The sequence below is a fragment of the Diorhabda carinulata genome, chromosome 7, assembly GCF_026250575.1.
Source record: "Diorhabda carinulata isolate Delta chromosome 7, icDioCari1.1, whole genome shotgun sequence".
Taxonomy (NCBI): domain Eukaryota; kingdom Metazoa; phylum Arthropoda; class Insecta; order Coleoptera; family Chrysomelidae; genus Diorhabda; species Diorhabda carinulata.
Window position 1 is genome coordinate 22,499,577 of NC_079466.1, and position 21,373 is coordinate 22,520,949.

The 21,373-nt window shown below is 31.8% G+C and overlaps 2 protein-coding genes across 2 annotated transcripts in view; one reads left to right on the top strand and one right to left on the bottom strand.

Annotated features, from left to right (window-relative positions):
* Positions 1-14,137, top strand: LOC130896093 (venom carboxylesterase-6-like). The gene is made up of 11 exons (XM_057803878.1): positions 1-153; positions 1,969-2,120; positions 2,174-2,279; positions 7,659-7,844; positions 7,973-8,158; positions 10,108-10,298; positions 10,577-10,742; positions 10,798-10,979; positions 11,809-11,959; positions 12,568-12,691; positions 13,832-14,137. The coding sequence occupies exons 1-11, from the start codon at positions 114-116 to the stop codon at positions 14,019-14,021; spliced, it is 1,674 nt and encodes a 557-aa protein (XP_057659861.1). The 5' UTR covers positions 1-113; the 3' UTR covers positions 14,022-14,137.
* Positions 14,035-21,373, bottom strand: part of LOC130896092 (exocyst complex component 4) — an 8,605-nt gene continuing 1,266 nt past the window's right edge. Inside the window, exons 4-15 of the mRNA XM_057803877.1 lie at positions 20,305-20,470; positions 20,052-20,251; positions 19,859-20,000; positions 19,549-19,803; positions 18,596-18,714; positions 18,351-18,539; positions 18,039-18,204; positions 17,746-17,969; positions 16,585-16,828; positions 16,181-16,528; positions 15,328-15,534; positions 14,035-14,339 (exon numbers count right to left, since the gene is read on the bottom strand). Of these exons, the coding sequence (XP_057659860.1) occupies positions 14,178-14,339; positions 15,328-15,534; positions 16,181-16,528; positions 16,585-16,828; positions 17,746-17,969; positions 18,039-18,204; positions 18,351-18,539; positions 18,596-18,714; positions 19,549-19,803; positions 19,859-20,000; positions 20,052-20,251; positions 20,305-20,470 (2,422 nt within the window). The 3' untranslated portion in view covers positions 14,035-14,177. The remainder of the gene's footprint in view (positions 14,340-15,327; positions 15,535-16,180; positions 16,529-16,584; positions 16,829-17,745; positions 17,970-18,038; positions 18,205-18,350; positions 18,540-18,595; positions 18,715-19,548; positions 19,804-19,858; positions 20,001-20,051; positions 20,252-20,304; positions 20,471-21,373) is intronic.

Genomic DNA, 21,373 nt, shown 5'->3' on the forward strand with positions numbered 1-21,373 from the left:
GTGTGTATTTTTGTATGCATATAACTTATCTTTTACGACTTTTTCTCTATAGATTCAATTACATTGATATTTTTTGTTAGTTGTTTCTTGAATTTCCTCATAGTGTTACTACAATGTTGATGGTTTTGCAACTTATTTTCATATTTATTAGAAGTAAGAATCTACATAACAAACATTTAATTTTAGTACATTTATTACTTTATTTTGACTTCTAATTTATAAACATTAAGTAGACTGGTATTTTGTACACAAAATATTGAGCTTGAATAATAGATTTTGAATCTTTGAGAATTAGAATCACGTGTAAAAAATTTTATGTAAAATTCCAAAATGGTAATTTTATACTTTCGCGGTCCCCTCGTTTTTTGGCTCTAGAAAATCGAAAAATCATCCGATTTCGATTATTCTTTTTTTTTTAATCTTTATTTTTACATCGGATTTACGAAAAAAATTATGGAGATAAAAAAATGAAAACTTATATTGGTTTCAGGGCTTTAAATGTTCTTGAAAATGCACTCAATCACGTATAATTATTGATAACTTTTTTCCAAATAATCAAATAAAGTTGTTATATTTTTTTTCATAATTTACATAAAAAAGAGAACAAACTGGAAAAAAAATTATAGAAAAATGATTATTCATCAAGTTTTTACAATTAAAAATAATAAAAATATCTCTTAAAATTGACCCACATAATCGTTTGTACCTTTTTTATTAAGTAATCTTTAAAGTTTTATTAACAAAAATATTCTTAAAATTACTTATTGTAATCAAGTGTACAATATTAAAAGTTATCTTTGAAAAATTGAAAAATCTCACCATTAAAAAAATGAATAAACAAACATTTCTCAATTTTTTTTCCAAAATGTTCGTTTTTTCGCGTAGATTAACAAAAAAATACATGAACTGAGTTTGATGTTTTGTAAAAAAACGATTTAATGCGAAGAAGTGCGTTTATGAATACATTTAAACTCATAAAACTATATTAAATCTCTAGTTGAGTTATTTCCCATAAATCCGCCGTAAAACTAAGATAAATCCATCGAAATCGGATGTTTTTTCGATTTTCTGGAGCCAAAAAACGAGGGGACCGCGAAAGTATAAAATTACCTCCAAAATCTTTAAATCTCTCATTTTTTTTTTAAATTATGACACAAACATTTAACTTTGTCTTTTTAACATTTTTATTCACTCATTGACTACAATGATGAATGATAAATTTTTATTTTCACATAATTTTTCTTTATTTCACCAGGTATGTTAAGAACATTCTCATATTGATTATATAGGTATAAGGGCTTAAACTATGACCTTTAAACAACGTTACTTTCATAAATAATAATTGAAAATAATACAAAAATTCACCAGTATGAGTAGAGCTACTGTTGCAGCCAATTAGTGGCCAATCCGACATTTTCTCTTATTCAATCGTATGATTTCATCAATAATTTCAAAACAATTATTATTTTTTGAAACTTTTCCTTTTATCTGTGCCCCTACAATTTCAACCGGGTTCAGCTCGCAATATGGTGGTCAGCTAACCACCGTCATTCCACGATTTGCTGCAATTTCATATTTTCCTTCACCAATCTCCTTTTTACTGTAAAAGTATTCAAAGGCGGATCCCTCGATTCATTGATCTGAGCTGCTATCTTCACCAAAACATGTCTTGGTCCAAAAAATATAAATCTTGCGCCTCACTGGGCTAACTGCGACTAAACTACAATCATAAACACCGAAGTAGTACTTGTATAAAGTAAACAAATAACTGACACTATTATTTTTGGTTTGTAAGACACCGTTTCGATCCTCGCTGGGCAATATGAAATTTATTAACTATATTATTTTGAAAATTAATGAATGGTTTATGGGGTGGGCCAAAACTTCAGATTAATTATTTTTCCCTTATATATTATATCGAATAAAAGTTTATTTGAAAAAGATATCAAATAATATTTGTATTTTCAGTTTCCACATGTACAGAATACACTCCAACTTACGTTAAACTCCCTTTGGGTACTATTGAAGGTTATGTTGGTAAAACTGTCAAAGGAAGAGAATATAATGCCTTTGAGGGTGTACCGTACGCAGCTCCACCTGTTGGCGACTTAAGATTCCAGGTACTGAATCGAAAACTTATTATTCAATAAATTTTGAATGAAAATAATTTCAGGAACCTGTTCCGCCAAAACCGTGGCTGGGAATATGGAAAGCCAGAACAATTTTCAGATGTATTCAATATTATCATTACACACCTTCAGGAGAAGATATGGTTATTGGTAAGATTTTCTATCTTAAATCTAATTTCAATTGTCCTCCTATGAAAGTAGACACTTATTTTCAACCAGTTTAAATTTTCGAAATCGATTTTTAAGTATTAAGTTTATAAAAAATTTGATAAGTTGAGTAAGTGCAAACAAAACAAAAAATACAAATTTGAAACACTGGATAGTTTAACTATTTTCAGAGCAATCAATCTTAGATTTTCTCCGCTTCTCGATTGGATCCAAATCGTCTTTGTCGTCACGTTGACATAACTTTAGTAGCAACTAGTGCGTATTGAAGCTATTAGTTGTGGGTTAATTTTAAATGCAGTACAGAAATTACTTCTTCATTCCCATAAAGGAAGGAAAGCTGCAGCGGCTCACAAAAATATATGTGGTATCAAATTGGTATCAAAAATTTCGTTCTGGAGATTTTTCCCTCAAAGATGAGCAACTTTCTGGTCGGCCTACTGAATTTGATGATGACCAAATGACCGAAGAGGCTACCTGCATCATATACAATAATTGAAAAACATTTACAATGTCTTGGGCTAGTTAAGAAGCTTGATATTTGGTAACCTACCTCACGAATTGAAAGAAATTCATTTAACACAAAGAATCAACATTTGCGGATATGCACCTTAAACGAATTTAAACCCTTTTTTGAAAAGAATCATCAGTGATGATGAAAATTGGATCCTATACAGAAACATAGTTAGAAAACTATCATGAAGCAAACACGATGAACCAGCGCGAACCACATCGAAAGCTGATAAACAACTTGCTGTCAGTTTAGTGGGATTACAAACCAAACGATAAATTCTGATGTTTACTGTCAACAATCAATGAAATTGGATGATGCAAGGCCTCACACATATTTGGCAACTGCTAGGAAACTATTGGAGCTTAGCGAGATAGTGATACCACATCCCCCATACAGCCCTGATCTGGCACCATCAGATTACCATTTATTTCGTAGTTTGCAGAATTCTTTGAATGGTCAAACTTTCACGATGACCTTCAATCGCACCTGGTTCAGTTTGCGAAAGGTTAATTAAGCAAGAAATGTTTGGAATTTCAAGATAGAGGCCAACTTTTTAATGTCAAACTTGTAAATATACAATTTTGTAATTTTGAACAGCATCAAATTCATCTTTAGACTTTTCACTTAACATTTCTTGTTTGACTTTATGTGAAAGTCCTTCATTACAGTCCGGGCCTGTCTATAGTCTATGGCAGAAATATTACGAACAATATTTTTTTTATTACAACGCGTGCTAAAATAAATATATTTATCTATACAAATAATAAATAAGAGTTTGTTGTTTGTTCCTTTGAACGGGCTTATCACAGAACCTGCAAATTCGAATTGAAAAATTCTTTTTGTGTTGTATCCAAAACGGCTTAACCGATTTTTATAAAATTTTATATGCATATTTTCACCCTTAAACTATCAACTCCTATTTTCCCATCGCGATTTATACTTTTTTTTATTTAATCCGCAGATCCGCAATAGATTGCAAGATGGCAATCGAATATAATAATCATAGTACAATGAATTCTTATGGTGTTTACTCAATTTAATTTTATGTTTCTTCCTCGTCGATTGATAAGAAATCCCCGCCAGGTGTCTACCGTTCTCACCTCTCATCCAGCAAACATTACGAGGTAGGGATGAAAAAGAAGCCGGTCTCTTGTTTTACTCACTATACAGTTTTCGGCCATTTTGTGACAGTTATACATATCATTTTGATTTTTCTGTGTTTTTTATCATTAATTTCCAGTGCAATAATTATTAATTTACAATTTGTTAATAACTGAAAAGACAGTTTTTCCTCTCATGTAAATAAACACGTGTTGTAAGCTGCCGCCAACAACGGTCATTATCGTACTTGTACATATTGTACTTAACATTTTTTGAAAATAGTTTTAAATCAAAACAGAAACTTGTACGTGTTTGATAAATATTCGTGTTCTATTATATTGAAAGGTAAGTCAAATAATAACTAAACGGATACAATATTAAGTCACTATTTTTCACCAATAAATATTTTAACTTGATTTATTTGTAGGTTATATGTATAATCAGCAATGCCAGCAATTTAGAGTCATCGACAATCAAATTTAGAGTCAGTTACGTGAATCACAATCGCAAGAGACACGAAATGATTGTAATCAAAAGTCAATTCGAACAAAGAGAAACGTCATCAGACGTAGAGGAATTGACCGACAAAACAATGCAGAGGTGCATGAATCACGAGGTATCAGATGAACTAAATCAATAGAGACAATTAGAACGAAGAGAAACGCGAAGATTCATAGTCATCAGACGTAGAGGAATTGACCAACAACGCCCATTCCAAAGTGGCATGTTCTCGCATAATTAATAATAAAAATATGATTATTTTTGATGCGTAGATACCAATCAAGTATTTTAATTTGAAATATATTCGTTACTTTAATAAATAAGACTTTAATAACTTTAATAAAGCCTCCTTTCAATATCTCAACGTTTTTGATTATACCTACACCCTTATTTGTATTGAACTAAAAAAAATATTTCCAAGATATAATTTATATGGCAAAACAACGTTCACCGGGTCAGCTAGTTTATTATGATTAATTTATAATTACTGTTGAAGTTGTTGGATATTTTTAAAAGTTACAAAACGCGTGAAGTGAAATAAATAAATTTATCACATTATTGAGTAACGAAACTCAGATTAAGGTCAATATGAGATCAAATGCTCTTCCTATTATTTATAAATAAGTCAATGGAAAAGTTATATTGTTTACGGACGTTCTTTATTTATATATTTATCAGTCATAAATGAAATTAAACAAAAAATTATATAGATAAAACTATTAATATCATTCAATACAGATTAGGTGAATTTTCACGTTCTTCCGGTTTCTTTTCATGTTTATTATGGAAATTTTTTGTTCGTCTAATTTAACAGATATCTTTGGGATATCATAAGCAGTATATTATACTATTTGAAGTATGTTTAAAGTTCAACGTCCACTAAGGCGCCTTTCACACCAAACGAATCCGAATCAAACTGAATCACTCCGAATCAAGTTGAATCTGATTCGTCATCTCCACTTTTTTACACCAGCCGAATCAACCTGAATAATTCTTATTTGGAATGTTTAATTCTTCCCCAATTTTCTTCCACACAGAAGATATGAGATTTCTGTTGCTGTGATTTTTATCACTGGCGTCATAAATCGCACTATTTTCTTTAATTTTTAAAATTAAATAACTCCACGTCCATCTCGTATGGTTGTTGATTCAAGACTGACCGGACGAGAAATCTGACAGGTTGAATCAAGTGCGACCTCGAATCAAACCTGATTGAACCAGATTCGTCCGGTCTGAAGGCGGGAAAAGAGTCCCTTCACATTTAAACGGAGCGCTCGAAGCCGAATCTTGGTCAATCAGATTCAACTTGATTCGGAGTGATTCTGATTGATTCGGATTCGTTTGGTGTGAAAGGGCCCTAAGTATCAAACAATACGAGTATGAAAAGTAAAGGTAAGAAGAACTGTCTCATGTGGGTATTGAGCTCAAAAATTATCCATTAGTATACAATAGCGTTCTTCAAAGGAGAAAACAACTACTTTCCTGGCTAATACCTCGACGAATATTGAATTACGTCTCCTCTGAAGAGCGTGATGTCAATCACAAACAATAACAAAAAGATCAATTGACATGACGCTCTTTAGGGGAGATTTAAATCAATATTCGTCGAGGTATTAGCCAGGAAAGTAGTTGTTTTCTCCTTTGAAGAACGACAGAATATATTTTCGAAATATTAAATTTCGAAATTATTTCAGAGTGAACAATAGGAATCGATTATTTTGATATATTTTACTCGGGCGCGGAAACTATCCCTTCAGATATTTTTTTGGTTTAAAGAATCAAATAATTTTTCAGTGATTCTATTATTTAAATTAATCGTTGAAAGTAATAAACGGAGGACAGAATAGGACAATGTAAGAAATTGGTCTAAAATTTCTTAAACCTACCGTTCTCCCCCAACCCTTTCCACTCATTTCAACCATTAATTTTTAAGTAATCATTTAATCGAATTCAGCGATTGTTGTCTATGGTTTCATAAAAATCGATAATCAAGATGAGTAAAATGAGTCGAGAGGGTGGGGTGTTGTTTAAACTTCAGACCAATTTTCACACTGTTCAATTCTGTCGCTCTTTTATTTCTTTTAATGATTAACGATAAAAAATACCTGAAGGGATGGTTTCCGCGCCAGATATATGTATTCTAATGTTTTTCTTCTTTACTTGTACGATTTCTATTCGTGGGGTTAATTAATAAACACTGTCTCTTAGGTTCGTAATTTATTTAAATACTATACACTACCACTTAACTAACTTATAATAATTCACTATTACTTAACTAACTTAAATAATTTATTTAAATTCTTGGAATACTTTGCTAATCTAGAATTATCCTCAAACATTTTTTTCTATCCCAGAGTCATTAACTGCCGACATCACCTCTTCATTGTACGGAAATCTTTGACCACCAAAAAACCGCCGCCATCACCTTGCCTGCAGATGGAACGGTCTTTTTCTTCTTTGGAGCCGGTTCTTCCTTTTCAGTCCATTGTTTTGATTGTTCTTTTGTATCGAATGTGAAGTGATGGACACGCGTTTCATCCATGAAACGGCGCAAAAATTTGGCTTTATTTCGGTGAAGCATTGCCAAACACTCGATGGAAACATCCATCTCGGCGGCATCCATCGTGGCACAGCTTCCTCATGTCTAAATTTTCAGTTGATAGGCGATATACAACACTTTTTGAAATGTCTAATATGTCTGCCAGCTCGCGCACTTTCAGCCGACGATCATCCAGTACAGCTTTGTGGATTTTCTTCATTATTTTTTTGATGTTGAAGGTGCAGTCTCTCTCAGAGTAGAATTTAGTTCAGCTTGACCAGTTCAGATGACCAATTTTTTCCATGTTTACAAATTGACTGAAAACGTCACTATTGATGGCTGCCAAAGAAATAATAAACAAATTGGCGTCTTCAAACTTGAAACATATCTTATATAGATTCTTTACTTTCTAATAAAGTGGTATTTTCCAAGCAACTACCGCCATCTCTAGGTCAGGCCAGGTACTTCTGGGACCATCCACGTTACTGTTTTAAGCATCGAAACTTGAGTTGAGAAAGTTTCGTTGTTTAAAGTTAAACAACGAAAGAAAGTGTGGATATCCTCGGAAACTGATAGTTACAAGGGGCAAGCAAATTGATAGGGTGAAATATATGAAGTAAGATTTACGATAAAAAGATGTATGATTGGCGACCTATCCAATAAGTTTAATAATATACTTATTATATATAATTTCAAATTTATTTTCCAGGAGACGAAGACTGTTTATATCTAAATATTTATACACCCAACTTAAACACCACGAAGAAAATGAATGTTATGGTTTTTATACATGGGGGAGCGTTTATGTTTAATCTCGGTGGTGTGTTTGGTCCTCAAATATTCCTCGATCAGGACGTTGTTTACGTCAATTTGAATTACCGGCTAGGACCTTTAGGTGAGAATACAAAAAATGATCTAAATGTAAGCAAAGTTTTTTGATATGACATCGATATGAAAGAAGTAGGAAAAAAACACTGTAATTCATGAAATTTTATGTTTTATAACAATTCGTGGCCATTTTAGGATTTCTGAGTACCGAAGACGAGTTGGTTCCAGGCAACAATGGAATAAGAGATCAAGTTCGCGCTCTTGAATGGATTCAAGAAAATATCGAATATTTTGGTGGTAATCCGGAGTCTGTTACCATAATGGGCATGTCCGCTGGTGGCGCTAGTGTACAAACGCATTACCTCATCAAACAATCAAAAGGTAAAAAAATCATAAAATGATTATTTCAATTTATTCATTTATTTATTTTTTGGATACAAATCCTTCGATTTTTCATTATCCTTTCCACAATTTTCTTATCCTCTATCAAAACAGGTATTTGCTTAATGTAAGTTCTTTCTGTCGAACTATTTATTCGGGTTTGGAAATAATAAATCGCACTCGAGACTAAATACGGAGAATAAGGTGGATGTGGGAGCTATTCTTGGTCTAATTAATAGATTTTTGCCACGGAAACAACATATATCTGCACCCTTTTGCAAAAGATTTTTTTTCTTTGACAAATGGCTTCTTCTTTTTCCAAAATTATCGTCATCGAATGGTTTACTTTATTTAGAGTGTACTGCGTATATCCCAAACAAATGGTGATCAGTAATTCGAAACAATCCGATTAATATGAGATATTAATTCAATTAAATTCGATTCAAGTAGTTTCGATTTGAATAAATTTGTTTTTATTTGATTCTTATGTGGAATCGATTCATGCAATTTCGATGTATCTAAATTTTGACTAGATTCAAATGCAGTTGATTTTAATATGGAATCGAATCATGCAGTTTCAAGTAATATAAATCCATTTTAATTTGATTCTTATGTGGAATCGATTTATATACATCCATAATACATACTAATTCGGTTCTAATGTGGAACCGATTCATGCAGTTTCTATTTATTTAAATCCATTTTAATTGAATTCAAATGCAGTTGATTCTAATGTGGAATCGATTCATAATAGTTTCGATTCACGCAGTTTCATGTAATATAAATCCATTTTAATTCGGTTCTAATGTGAAATCGATTCATGCAATTTCGATGTAACCAAATTTTGACTAGATTCAAATGCAGTTGATTCTAATGTGGAATCGATTCATGCAGTTTCGAGTAATATAAATCCATTTTAATTTGATTCTTAAGTGGAATCGATTTATATACATCCATAATACATACTAATTCGGTTCTAATGTAAAATCGATTTATGTAGTTTCGATTTATCTAAATCTATTTTGATTTGCCTCAAGTAGAGCTGATTCTAATATGAAATCGATTCATATAGATTCGATTCGTACAGTTTCGAGTAATATAAATCCATTTTAATTTGATTCTTAAGTGGAATCGATTTATATACATCCATAATACATACTAATTCGATTCTAATGTGGAATCGATTCATGCAATTTCAATTTATCTAAATCCATCTTAATTTGTCTCAAGTAGAGCTGATTCTAATGTGGAATCGATTTATATAGATCAATAATCCATACTAATTCGGTTCTAATGTGGAATCGATTCATATAGATTCGATTCGTGCAGTTTCGATTTAACTAAATCCATTGTAATTTGCATCAAGTAGAACTGATTCTAATGTGGAATCGATTCGTGCAGTTTCGACTAATATAAATCCATTTTAATTTGATTCTTATGTGGAATCGATTTATATACATCCGTAATCCATACTAATTCGGTTCTAATGTGGAATCGATGCAACCAGTTTCGATTTATCTAAATCCATTTTGATTGGATTGAAATGCAGTTGATTCTAATATGGAATCGATTCATATAGATTCGATTATTGCAGTTTTGATTTATATACATACATGTATGTGGTGGTTTGTGATCGATCATAAACGCCCGGGTGAATCATTTGTTGAAAATGATCATTACACTACTATTTACCATAGATATTGATGATGCACGGTTCTCACAGACAATTTACTGTTTTTTCTGATCACACCTTGTACTATATGACCCCCTATTTTTCATATACTGATTAATATTTCAAAAGAATCTACTGAATAAATAAAAACTCACTTTTTGTTCAAAAAAAAAAAACAAAAATATGCGATTAGAATATTTCAAAGTAGTTAAGGAAGAAAATTAAAATCCAATATGTCTACAATATCAACTCAATTCGTTAAAATTAACATTTTCAGGTCTATTTGCTAAGGGTATATCACAGAGTGGTACTGTTTTGAACCCTTGGGTACTCATGGAAGACCCATTGAAGAAAAGTCAAACTGTAGCGTCTCACGTCGGATGCCCAACGGAAAATAACGAAGAAATGGTGAATTGCTTGAAAACAAAGCCTGCCAGACAAATCGTACATACAATGAAACATTTTCAAGTAAGTAAACTTGGTTTTTTTAATATTGTAATGTTTTCCTTCTAATTTATTTAAACTGTTTTTAACAATGGGGTTCTTGGTATTCTTGGTTAATCAAATTTCTGGATCACTGATCAGTTATTAGACTCAGATTTATGGGCAAATATAATGAGTTCCCCACCTTTACAAACACCTAGGACATAACCTCAAAACTTCTATCTACCTTTTTAGGACGTCACCAACATAACCTCAAAACTTTTCCCTAAAAATATAATAAATATTGAAATTTTTATTTTCAGCCTTGGCTTTATAACCCCTTTTCACCGTTTGCATTAGTAGTGGATAGTTGGGCAAAGGATCCCATATTTCCTGAACATCCTTTGATACTTCTTCGGAAAGGACTTGTTAAAAATTTGCCATGGATAACGTCGTACACTTCCTCTGAAGGATTATACCCAGGATCAGGTAATTCCCATAAAATATAATGAAAATGTGATAACTAAATATAATAATTTTTCAGATTTCTATTTTGACGAATATTTGGATTATTTGGACAAGAGATGGAACTATATAATGCCGTATATTTTGCATTATAACGATGTGGTACCTGCTTCTCAGCTCAATCAAATAGGTACCAAAATCAGATTAGAATATCTGAAAAATAAAGAAGTTGGCAAAAGGAATTTCGAAAAATTCATTCAGGTAAGTTTCGAATTTTAGTTTTCGTTCGGGTTCCGATCCTTTGTCGTATTGTTTTCCCTTTGCTTCCTCCTTCATGTACCACTTGTTTTAGTCAGGTTTCCATGATTTTCCTTTCTTTTTTATCTTGTGTATTTTCGCATCTGTCACTTTTCCTTTTGGTTCATATTTGAGCTTTTCTATAATTACCACATTTCATATCTTATCCATCCTTATTTTTCCTGCTGTTTTCCTCAGTCTTTTTGTTCATTACTCAGGTTTCACGTGACCCATGCCCTCCACACCACTGGCAGTATTCCCTCAATTATGGATTTTTTTAATGCTCTCAAAGTAATAAACGAAAACTGGTTCAAGCTTTATATAACCCCACTAGCATTAGCTCCCAAAAGTAACGTCTACGTCTACTGGCTTATGCTCAGGAATTCTTTTCTCATATTTTATGATGTAAGTACGGTTCGGCACGCGTTTCCAAAACAAACCATTTTAATTACAATTAATTATTTGTCCTGTCAGCTTCTTCTTTATCTGCACTAGCAGAGTCACCAAGCATGACCGACCACTTGTTTATTACCAGATCTCTTTGCGTTACGATGGAAATTTCCATCATAATATTGAATGCCCTTGCATTCTAGATAAACCTCGAATGTTTCAACTTTACAAACTGACCAGTTGTAGCCTTGAATTCTAGATGAACCTGGAGTGTTTCAACTTTACAAACTGGCCAGTGATAGTCTTGAATTCTAGATATAAATTACACATATCCTAGCAACTCTAGCACTCTTTTGAAGATTTTCGCCTCCACAAAAAAAAATTAATGAATTCCATATTTCAGATACTCAGCGATAGACTTTTCTTAAGAGGTATCGAAACTGCAAGTCGTTTACAAGCAGCCGCAACTGAGTCACCAGTGTATTGTTACTATTTCAATTATAGAGGCGTCAATAGTAAATCAAATTTCAGAACATACTCAGATGTGAATCTTGGTAAGTTTTGTAGTCTATTATAATCTGTAACAAAGACAAGATTTAGTATTATACCAAAAAAATGTTTTTTTTGTTTCCACATCTCCCTGCTCCACTTATACCGAATTGGTTTTTTCTTTCTCATTCAATTTCTTATTATAACAAAATTCTTGGAAAGTCAAATATTGGTAGAGAGCTGGGGTTTACCATTACAAATAAAATTTTAAAAATTTCCATCGATGCTATGTGCCAAAGGTCAAAATTTAAGTTTGTTTGGATTTTTCTGGAAACCAGTAAGTTTTATCAAAAAAATTCAAACCGCGATATCTCAGGAATGGTAACTCTTGGGAAAAAGATCATACGGACCATTTTTGTAGAGAATTTTAAGATCTACAACATATTTTCATATCTTTTCTTAGTCCGGTCAATTTAGACATAAAAATAGTGGTCAAATAACAAAAATTCCCGGAAAGCCAAATATTGTTGGTGGGGTTTACCATTACAAATAAAGTATTAAAAATCCCTATCGATGCTATGTATGGTCTAAACCTAAAAAAAGATATAAGAATATGTAGTTAAAATTCTTTCAGAATTCAGAAAGTTATCTTGAGTATAGTTTCAAATTTTAGGGGTATCTCATGGGGATGACACTTCGTACATTTTCAAAACCAATATGGATACATTGTCAACTGAAAATGATCGAGCGATGAGCGATATCATGATCAACTTGGTGATTTCCTTCATGGAAACCGGGTAAGATTTCGAAACATTTATAATAATACAGTCATTTGATAGTTTCACCCGAAAAATTTTCTGGGAGCTTTGACCTTCGTGAGAGCCCTCTAAACTTGAGCGCTCTCAGTAACTCTTGTTGTCACGTCATTATCTTCAGTTATCAAGGCCCCAAAATATTTGATCTTGGGACGTGGTTTAGAAGGTCGAGGTGCTCCTTGAAGTTCTCATGTATTGTTCCTCCGAGATTCGTTCATAAGCTCCTTGCGGTATCTTCTAGTAAGAAATTGATTAGTGTTGACGCTAGTGGGTATCCCTGATGCAAGTAAAAACTGTGCCTAGAGACCCCGATACCTTCAATTTGCCAAACGCATTCCGCATTATCATTCTAACCATACATACCAGCTTCCTTGGGACATCTAACCTCACCAGGTCCTCATACAGCTGGTCTATGAGGATTCTGTCGTGGTGAAGATCAACATTGTACTCGTAGGTTTCCTCTAGAGTCTGACGGAGCATAAATATGTGATCAACTGATACTCACCTACTTCTTTCTCCATGTACTCTACCAGCTTTTGATTCAACCAGTAAGTATTTTGTAGCCTGAACACAGCAAAACAATGACCCTGTAATTTGAACAGACCATATTATCTCCTTTCTTGTAGATAGATAATTCTGCAACGCTCCACTCATCTGGCATCTCTTCTAAATTAAGAGGAACAGTTCGTAGAGGGCGTTCCATACATCTCTCTTCGCCGTATTTGAAGAGCTCGGTAGGAATGTCATTACCCCGAAAGACTTGTTGTTTTTAGCTGTCTGATGATGCTAAAGATTTCCTTAGAAGGTCTATTCGATCAATGGTCGTCGTCAATTCTTTCTCACAGTTACCCCAGTTGAAATGGGGTGTCCTGATTCAGCAGCTGGTCCATCTTTCAGCTATCGTTTGAGGATCAGTTATTAGATTTCCTTAGGGTTGATACATAAATTGTAGGTATCTGTCTCTAGTTTAATTTTGTTTTTACCATAAAATGAGTTGGTAAAGTTGAAATTTGGAAAGAGTATATTAATATCTTTAAAATTAACAATTTTCAAAGCTCCCGAAACACTTTCCAAGTAACATTTATATTTCGAACCAAAATGTAATTTATTTTTAATTTTAAGCAAACCCAACACTTCCACCGAATGGAAACCGTTGTCCAGAAATCTTGAAGATCCGTGGGTACAATTACGTATAGATGGTCCTGAAAAGATATTCATAGAGGAAAAGACTGATATCGGGAATAAAAAATTCTGGGAAAACCTACCGTTCGCGGAAAACGAAAACCTTTTCCCTGCAAAAGATGAGTTGTGATAATTCATAAGAATCCAGTAAAATATCTTTAATTTTATATAAATAATAATTTTAATAGAAACTTTCTCGAACGACTTAACATGTTTATATTATTTAAAAAAAAATATAAATAAAAATTAAATAAATATAAAATTCTATTGCGGCTTTAAATAACTATCATACAGTCACTCCTACTTCTCCTAGTATGTCTGATAATCTTTCCAAATGTACAGAAACTGATCCAAATTCTTTATTACTCCTATTTAGCAATTGGAAGGCATTCATATACTCTAATTCCGAAAATTCAGGTCCCTTATCTACAATACCGTTAAGAATATCCTGAAATAAAAAACAAATTATTACCTACTCTATTAATAAATTTCAAATTACCCAATAACATTATTTATATGTTCTTAAAATACTGAATACACTTTTTACTAGCACTCATAATTATTATATTGCCTTGTCCTTCGAACCTTTATTAGGTCACTGGTTCACATCCAGCTCAAAGGACCAGACGGTGAAATGGTGAGTGTTTATGTAATGTTGTAAATGTCACAAACAGTTCAAAAAATATCAATTATTCTTTTATTTTAATCACCACTGATCTGAAAAGTTCATTGATCTGTCATAAATATTGTCTCGGCAGGGATATTCTTCTTCTACCAATCCACCCATCAACTTTGAGTGATTATCTGAGGTTTCTCAACCAGGAAATTTTCTTCTTTAATTTTTAATATCAATTTTGACTGTTTGTCTTTCTGAACCACTGCCTTGGATTTTGTAGATGGTATATTCTTCTTCTGTCTATCCTTCTATATCTACTTTGACTAATTGTCTTTCTGAATTATCTTGAGTTTTTCGGCCGGGATATTCTTCTTCTATCATTTCTCCAATCAACTTATAAACTTTGACTGGTTGTCTTTTCAAATCATTGTCTTGAGTTTCTTAGTTGGGATGTTTTTCTTCTGTTTCTCCTTCCATCAACTTTGACTACTTACCTATCTCTTCAAAGCCACTGTGACCAGTCTATTGCCTATTTTATTGAGTTTTCTTTAAACATTTCCACATAAAATTTGATGGATTCTTGGACAGATCTTTCACTATCGGTATCAGTTCTTATAGTATCTTCGAAGGTTCCTTTCTGTTCATCTTTCAACATCAAGTTTTTCTTCATATTTACCATTGTTAATTATCGAATAGTAATTTAATTTCAAATTATTTTTAATAATTTGTCACACAGGTAACATAAAAATGAACCAATGAATAAATATTTTCAGCAATATGAATGAAAAATTATTATTTTGTTGATAATAATTCGACTTACTTCTGGTGTTAAAAAGAATAACTCGAAATAATGTCTGGCGTGATCCAAAGCAACTTCTCGACTCATCGTTATATTTGTTAATGTTTGTTGTAATGTAAATATGTTTCTACACATTCTTTGGATACCTGCTTCATCAATTACATTCATATATTGCGCTGAACTTATCAATATTTTTGCTATTAGATGACCGAGCCCTTCGAATATGTACTAAAATAAAATAATTTATAATAGGGAGTTTCTAAAAATGAATAATAAAATTTTTTATCGATAAAAGATACTTTGCAATGTAAAATTAATAGATAAATTTAGAAATTTCATAATTTTTTAATGGTATGCAACACTGCCCCCAGAAGAGTTAATTATAGGGGAGGCAAAGACTACTAATACTCATCTTCATAATATGTTTCGTAACTTTCTAAACAATCATCACAGCCGATATATTAGGGGCCCAAAAGAGCTAACTGACAATAAAGACGTTGTTTAGATATATTTTTTCCGTTTGGAGTTATAATAAAAGAAAAAAAAAAAAGGAAATTACACATAGATTTTGTTAACATCACCTGTATTTAACAAAATGCAACAAATTTTATAACAAGATTTCTGTATGATTGTTGAAAATTTCAATTTTCTTTAATTAATCATTTTCACTTCAATAAATGAAAAAAAAAAGTACATGTTAATATCTCCATAATGGGATTCCTTTCATATACAAACAACTATAATTTTTTAGTGAAATTGTATTAAAGAAAAGCCTCTATAAGTAAAAAAAATTGGTGAAAATCTATAATACATGTTTCACTGTATAAATAAAGCGAAAAGGAAATATTTGGTCTGAAATAATCAATAAAAGTACCTTGCATTTCCTAGGGTGTAAACTATTTGCCATGGCTTCTTCGACATTAGCTAAAACTCTGCTTAATTCCAAAACTTTAGGATCCGGTTCGTGATTTTCCTTATTATAATGCGTTTGAGCTAATAAATAATAAAAACATTGAACTCGCACCTCCAAGTGAAGTAGCAAAAGGCACGTATTGGCTAATTCGTCGAATTCTTGAGCTATGCTAGTTAACTGTTGCAAAATAGAAGCCGATACAGGCGAAGGTCGATCCAAATGGTTATTGTCCGGTTGGGGAGGTGACAATCCAGAAGGTTCTCGTCTAAATTCACTAGCGTATTGAAACATTCTAACCGCAAACCATTCCTGCAAAACAGATAGAATAAAAAAAATAGATCAACACTTTATATCAATACGCTTACCATACTTTCTTGAAGCTGGGCGAGTTCTTTCAGCAAATTCATATCGGATAGGAATTCACCTGCAGATACTCCACCTTCTCCGAGGTTACTTGCCAACATTTCAGCTTCTCTTCTATTTCTCATTCGAACGTCTTCGGGACTTTCCTCTTCTGATGGATGTTCACGTTTCAATAACTTCTTATTTCGTTCACCTCGCGCGTGATACTCTTGTTGTGCTTTCAAGTTCAACCAATTGGGCAAAGACCTATAAAAATACAAAATAATTTATAGTTCCTCAAGTTTTATGTGACATAGATAAGAATGTCTTGTTCAATATACTGAGTGGGATTGATCCAAATTACAGGAGAACTAAGGAGAAGAAAATTTAAGTTCTAATACAATTCTAAAATAAAGTAGAGCCCTTTAAATCACTTAGAGAAGAAAAAAAATGAACCTGATGTCTTTTGAAAGGTATAACAGAGATCTGAACTCTATATAGTAGACTAAGAGGCACCAGGAGGCTTGAATAATGCCAGTAGGTGTTTGTAATACTTCTCAAGGAGATAAAAATGAAATTATGAGAGTATCGGAAGACTATGAGAATAGCAGAAGACATCTGACTTGTTTTTGTTATCAAAATCAGTCTGAGCTGTGTCCAAAGAACAGTAGCAGCTTGAGGTAAAAGGTAAATGCAAGGTAAAAGGCAAACATTTCCAATGCAAGGATCAAAATAAGTCTAAATGTACCGAATACTAGTTTGAAGAGTTCTTATAATGTACTTCAAAAATAAAAAAGAAGTTAGTTTAGCACCATTATGATATTATGAGTTTAAAACCCATTCATCAGACACTTTGCAGAAGATGAAATGTTTTAGAAGTTCATCGAATGTTGAAGAGCTTTGAGAAACAAAACTGATGTTTCTTTGAGGATCAGGTAAAGTCCAGTGGAAATTGGAAGGGCGCGATTTAAAGTACAACAGAATAAGAAACAACAAGAGGCTATCAGAAACAAGAACTAAACCATAAAATCAGTAGAAGTTATTTTTAAAATTGGCTATATGAAGAGAAAAATAAGTCTAAAGGTACCAAAGATTCGTTTAAAGAAAAAAACATGAGATGCAAAAGAAAATAAAATATAGATAATTAAAAACAACAAATAAAATAAAATTGTATACATATTTACTTTAGAAAGCGACTAATGTCATCATCTTTAAGCCAGGCAGCACTACAAATTTTCTTGTTATCTTCAGATTGGGGTTGTACTATTCTTCTATATGCAGTATCACAGATTTCTTTATATTCTTTTAAGGCTTTACAGGAATATCCTGCGATCATTTCACTGTACAAAGGCAACGCTTTCAATATCGCCTTCCATTCCCTTATACATCTTTCTACTGTTACGGTACTCTAAATATGATAATAAAAATAATTAGAAATTAATTATAATAACATAATTGAAAAGGTAAATATACTTACCACTAATAAGGGCTTATAATCTGAAGTAAGATCTAAGAGAATAGTGGCTTTCCATGCATCGGATTTTCTAATACAGGATTCTATCTGATCTAAAATCTCTTCTGATTTCCGTTTCAGATAAACGTTGTTGACATAATCAGTCAGAAATTCGTATAAATTGGAATCACTGCAAAAAAAATTAGTTACAGAATGATATATATATATATATATATATATATATATATATATATATATATATATATATATATATATATATATATATATATATATATATATATATATATATTATTAAAGAGTTTAATCGGTCCTTACCTTTGTTTTTTAATGCGCACGGATTGATCTAATTCATCCAAGAAACAAACGAAAGGTATATATAGTACTAAAATATTATTTGGATGAGGTGGACATATAAGTACTTTATTTTTTTGTACGGATTTCAAGGTGCTACTTAAACTTAAAGCACTTGACGAACCATCAAATTTGAAAAGTACATTTTTTTTACTAAAACACAATCAATATAGTATCATTTTTTAAGGATTCCCTTTAATAAAACTTACTTTGGTTGTTTGCGTCTTGAGAAATATGAAGATATATCGCTAATATTATTTATATCGTTCAGTTGCATATCACTAGACATGTATTGGATGTCTAAATATTCAGATAAAAATGATTGCAACTAAAAAATATAAAGAAATAATTCAATAAGGTGTTGATAGATATAAAAATGAAATAGTGTGCAGGATAAAAATTTTAAAACAAACTTCAGACAACTCTTAATGAAAAAAAAAATGTGAGAAGCAGTACATTTGAAGAACTGAAAGCAACACTTTTAGGTTGGGTAAGTCGAGTGAGAAATGATGAAACGCATGTTTCAGATTCTATTCTTACTGCAATTTTCTGAACTCCTGGAATTTGAGGAAACATTTGACACTTCATCAGGATGGCTAAAAAGGTTCAAAAAACGCCATGAAATAAGATAAATTAAAGCTCCAGGCATAATTGTAGTAACAATGACTTGCAACCTCCCAGTATATTAATTCAACCAAACTAAAAGATGGTTAAATCAAACAATAATTTAGAAATGGTTTGAATTCAGTATTTATTCTCCAAGTTAAGAAGCATTTAGAGTTTCAAAATTTACCCCAGAAAGCTGTTTTATTAATTGACAAATATTTTTGTAAAATTTTTGCCTTCCAATGTCACAGTCTTATCCAACCTATGGATAATCACTTCAAATAAGAGAAAATACAGAACGAAATAACTGATAAAAAGGATTGAAAAGGAAATTGATGTTATAGCATTCTTCAAAGATTATACAATTCTCGACCATTTACGATGTAAAGTGCCTGGAAGTCAGTTCAGAAATCAAATGACATGTCTTTCTTCATCTTGTGAAGCTGAACGTAGGCGGAAATAAAATGAAAAAGAAAGTGTTAAAATCCTAACTACTATAATTGTAGTACAAAAAAAATATTCATCCATATGTTTTTATAAGGAAAAGTTGACTTACAACAATTTGAACTTGTGACCAAAAATAAAATGTATCATATGTGTTAATTTCAAGCTTATGAGCTTTTTTCGCCTGCTCTACACAAGTCATAAATACATAGTGGGAATCGGCTACTTCCTTATATTGTTCAAATAAAATTTGTACGAGTTCCTTAAGCAATAATCTTTGGTCGCTTACATCTACTAAATTTTTAATGTTATTTGTTGTTCTTTCTATGATTTGCTTCAAAGAAAGTTGCATTTCTTGTACTATTTCCTAAAAATTAAATTAATACAAAGAATATTATGAAAAGACAATGTAGTATACTCACTTTAACAGCATATGGCAATTTTTCTAATAAACACAAGCATTTAACAAGTATGGCAACAAAATTACTACGATTTTCTTCAGGATTTGATACATCTAGTTTCTCTTCTACATCAAAATTATCACCAAATATGGATTTCTTTTCACTGCAAATAAACAAAATTAAACATATGAGCTATAAGAAAAAAAATATTCACCTTGATGTGTTATTGAAAAGATTTTTCGAGATTGAAGATTTCTTTCTGCCAGACCTCCTAAGTTCTATACTTCGTTGCAGAGGGGAATTCGCAAAGAAACCTTCTTGTGCAGAATTTTGTCTTCTTAATGCTAATATATGCTGTGATGGTTTAACGTACAAATGTTGTTTTAATTCTGACAAAAGTTGAACGTGTAATTGCTAAAATAAAAATCGATTAGTGCATAAATAACGCACACCCTCTAATTCTCTACCTCTTTCTTTTGTTCCAATTCTTGTCCCAGCTCTTTCAAACTCTCCACACCTTCCAATGTACCCTTACCTAAATTTACAGCCTCTACTAATAAATTTGTGGCATGTAAATACTGTTTTCTAGTCATATATACTGAAAGGCTATTTGGAACTTCATTCATTTTTTCACTAAAAAAATTTTTAATCAAAACGTAAAAAATACTTTTCTTCTTTATAAATTGATTTTGAATTTCTGGAACCAATCACAATTACACCTCGAAACTTTCATAGGTCATGCAGTGTAATTGTGAAGTGGTAGTAAACAGAATTTATTTGGCATGAAATAAAAAAATAAGTATGTAGAGGATAATGTTGAAAAATCTCTTATAATAGAGCAACCTTGCATCATATCCAGTAGTTCTGAGTTTTTACTAACTTGTAAATGATATTAGCAGTGGCAGATTTACTTATTTGCTGCCTGTAGACTATTCATATTTAGTCGCATCTACTGACCTTTGAAATTAGATCATAATTATTTAAATTTCATTTTTCATTAAATGACTTACTCACACTATCATATCAGTTTTTGATTTTATAAAATAAGCTTGTGTGCCAAACCTTGTAAGAGTCTAAAAAGGTGAAGTTTTTTTTTCTAGTATTTGATTTACTGTGTAGCTTATCCTATGGATTTGTTGTATAGTTGAATGTTCCTTCTTGAATTCAAACTGGAGTGATGGTATCCATTCCTCAATGTTTCAGTCTGAGTTTATTCTTTGTAGTAGTAATCCCTCAAGGACCTTAGGCAGGATTGGCAGTAAGCTTATTGGACAATATGAAAAGACAATGTTTGGGTTTTCTCCCTTTTATGGGATCATTATTATTTCTGCAGTTCTTAGCAGTTTTGGCCAGTAAATGGGACATAAAATAGGATTAAATATGTGGGTGATAAGTATTGGTAACTCCTTCCTCAAAGAGTAAAGTCGACACATACTTTGTATTACACTCACAGTTTAACAACAAATAGATATTTTTTTCTATTTATACAATGGCATTACAGTTTAAATTGAATTATAAAAATATTACAATACATTT

Bases quoted from the DNA above. Each gene is read 5' to 3' on its own strand.
- LOC130896093 (XM_057803878.1), top strand. From the start codon at position 114: ATGTTGATGGTTTTGCAACTTATTTTCATATTTATTAGAA. The intron at 2,121-2,173 runs GTACTGAATCGA...AAATAATTTCAG, and splicing joins TTGGCGACTTAAGATTCCAG to GAACCTGTTCCGCCAAAACC. The intron at 2,280-7,658 runs GTAAGATTTTCT...TTTATTTTCCAG, and splicing joins AGGAGAAGATATGGTTATTG to GAGACGAAGACTGTTTATAT.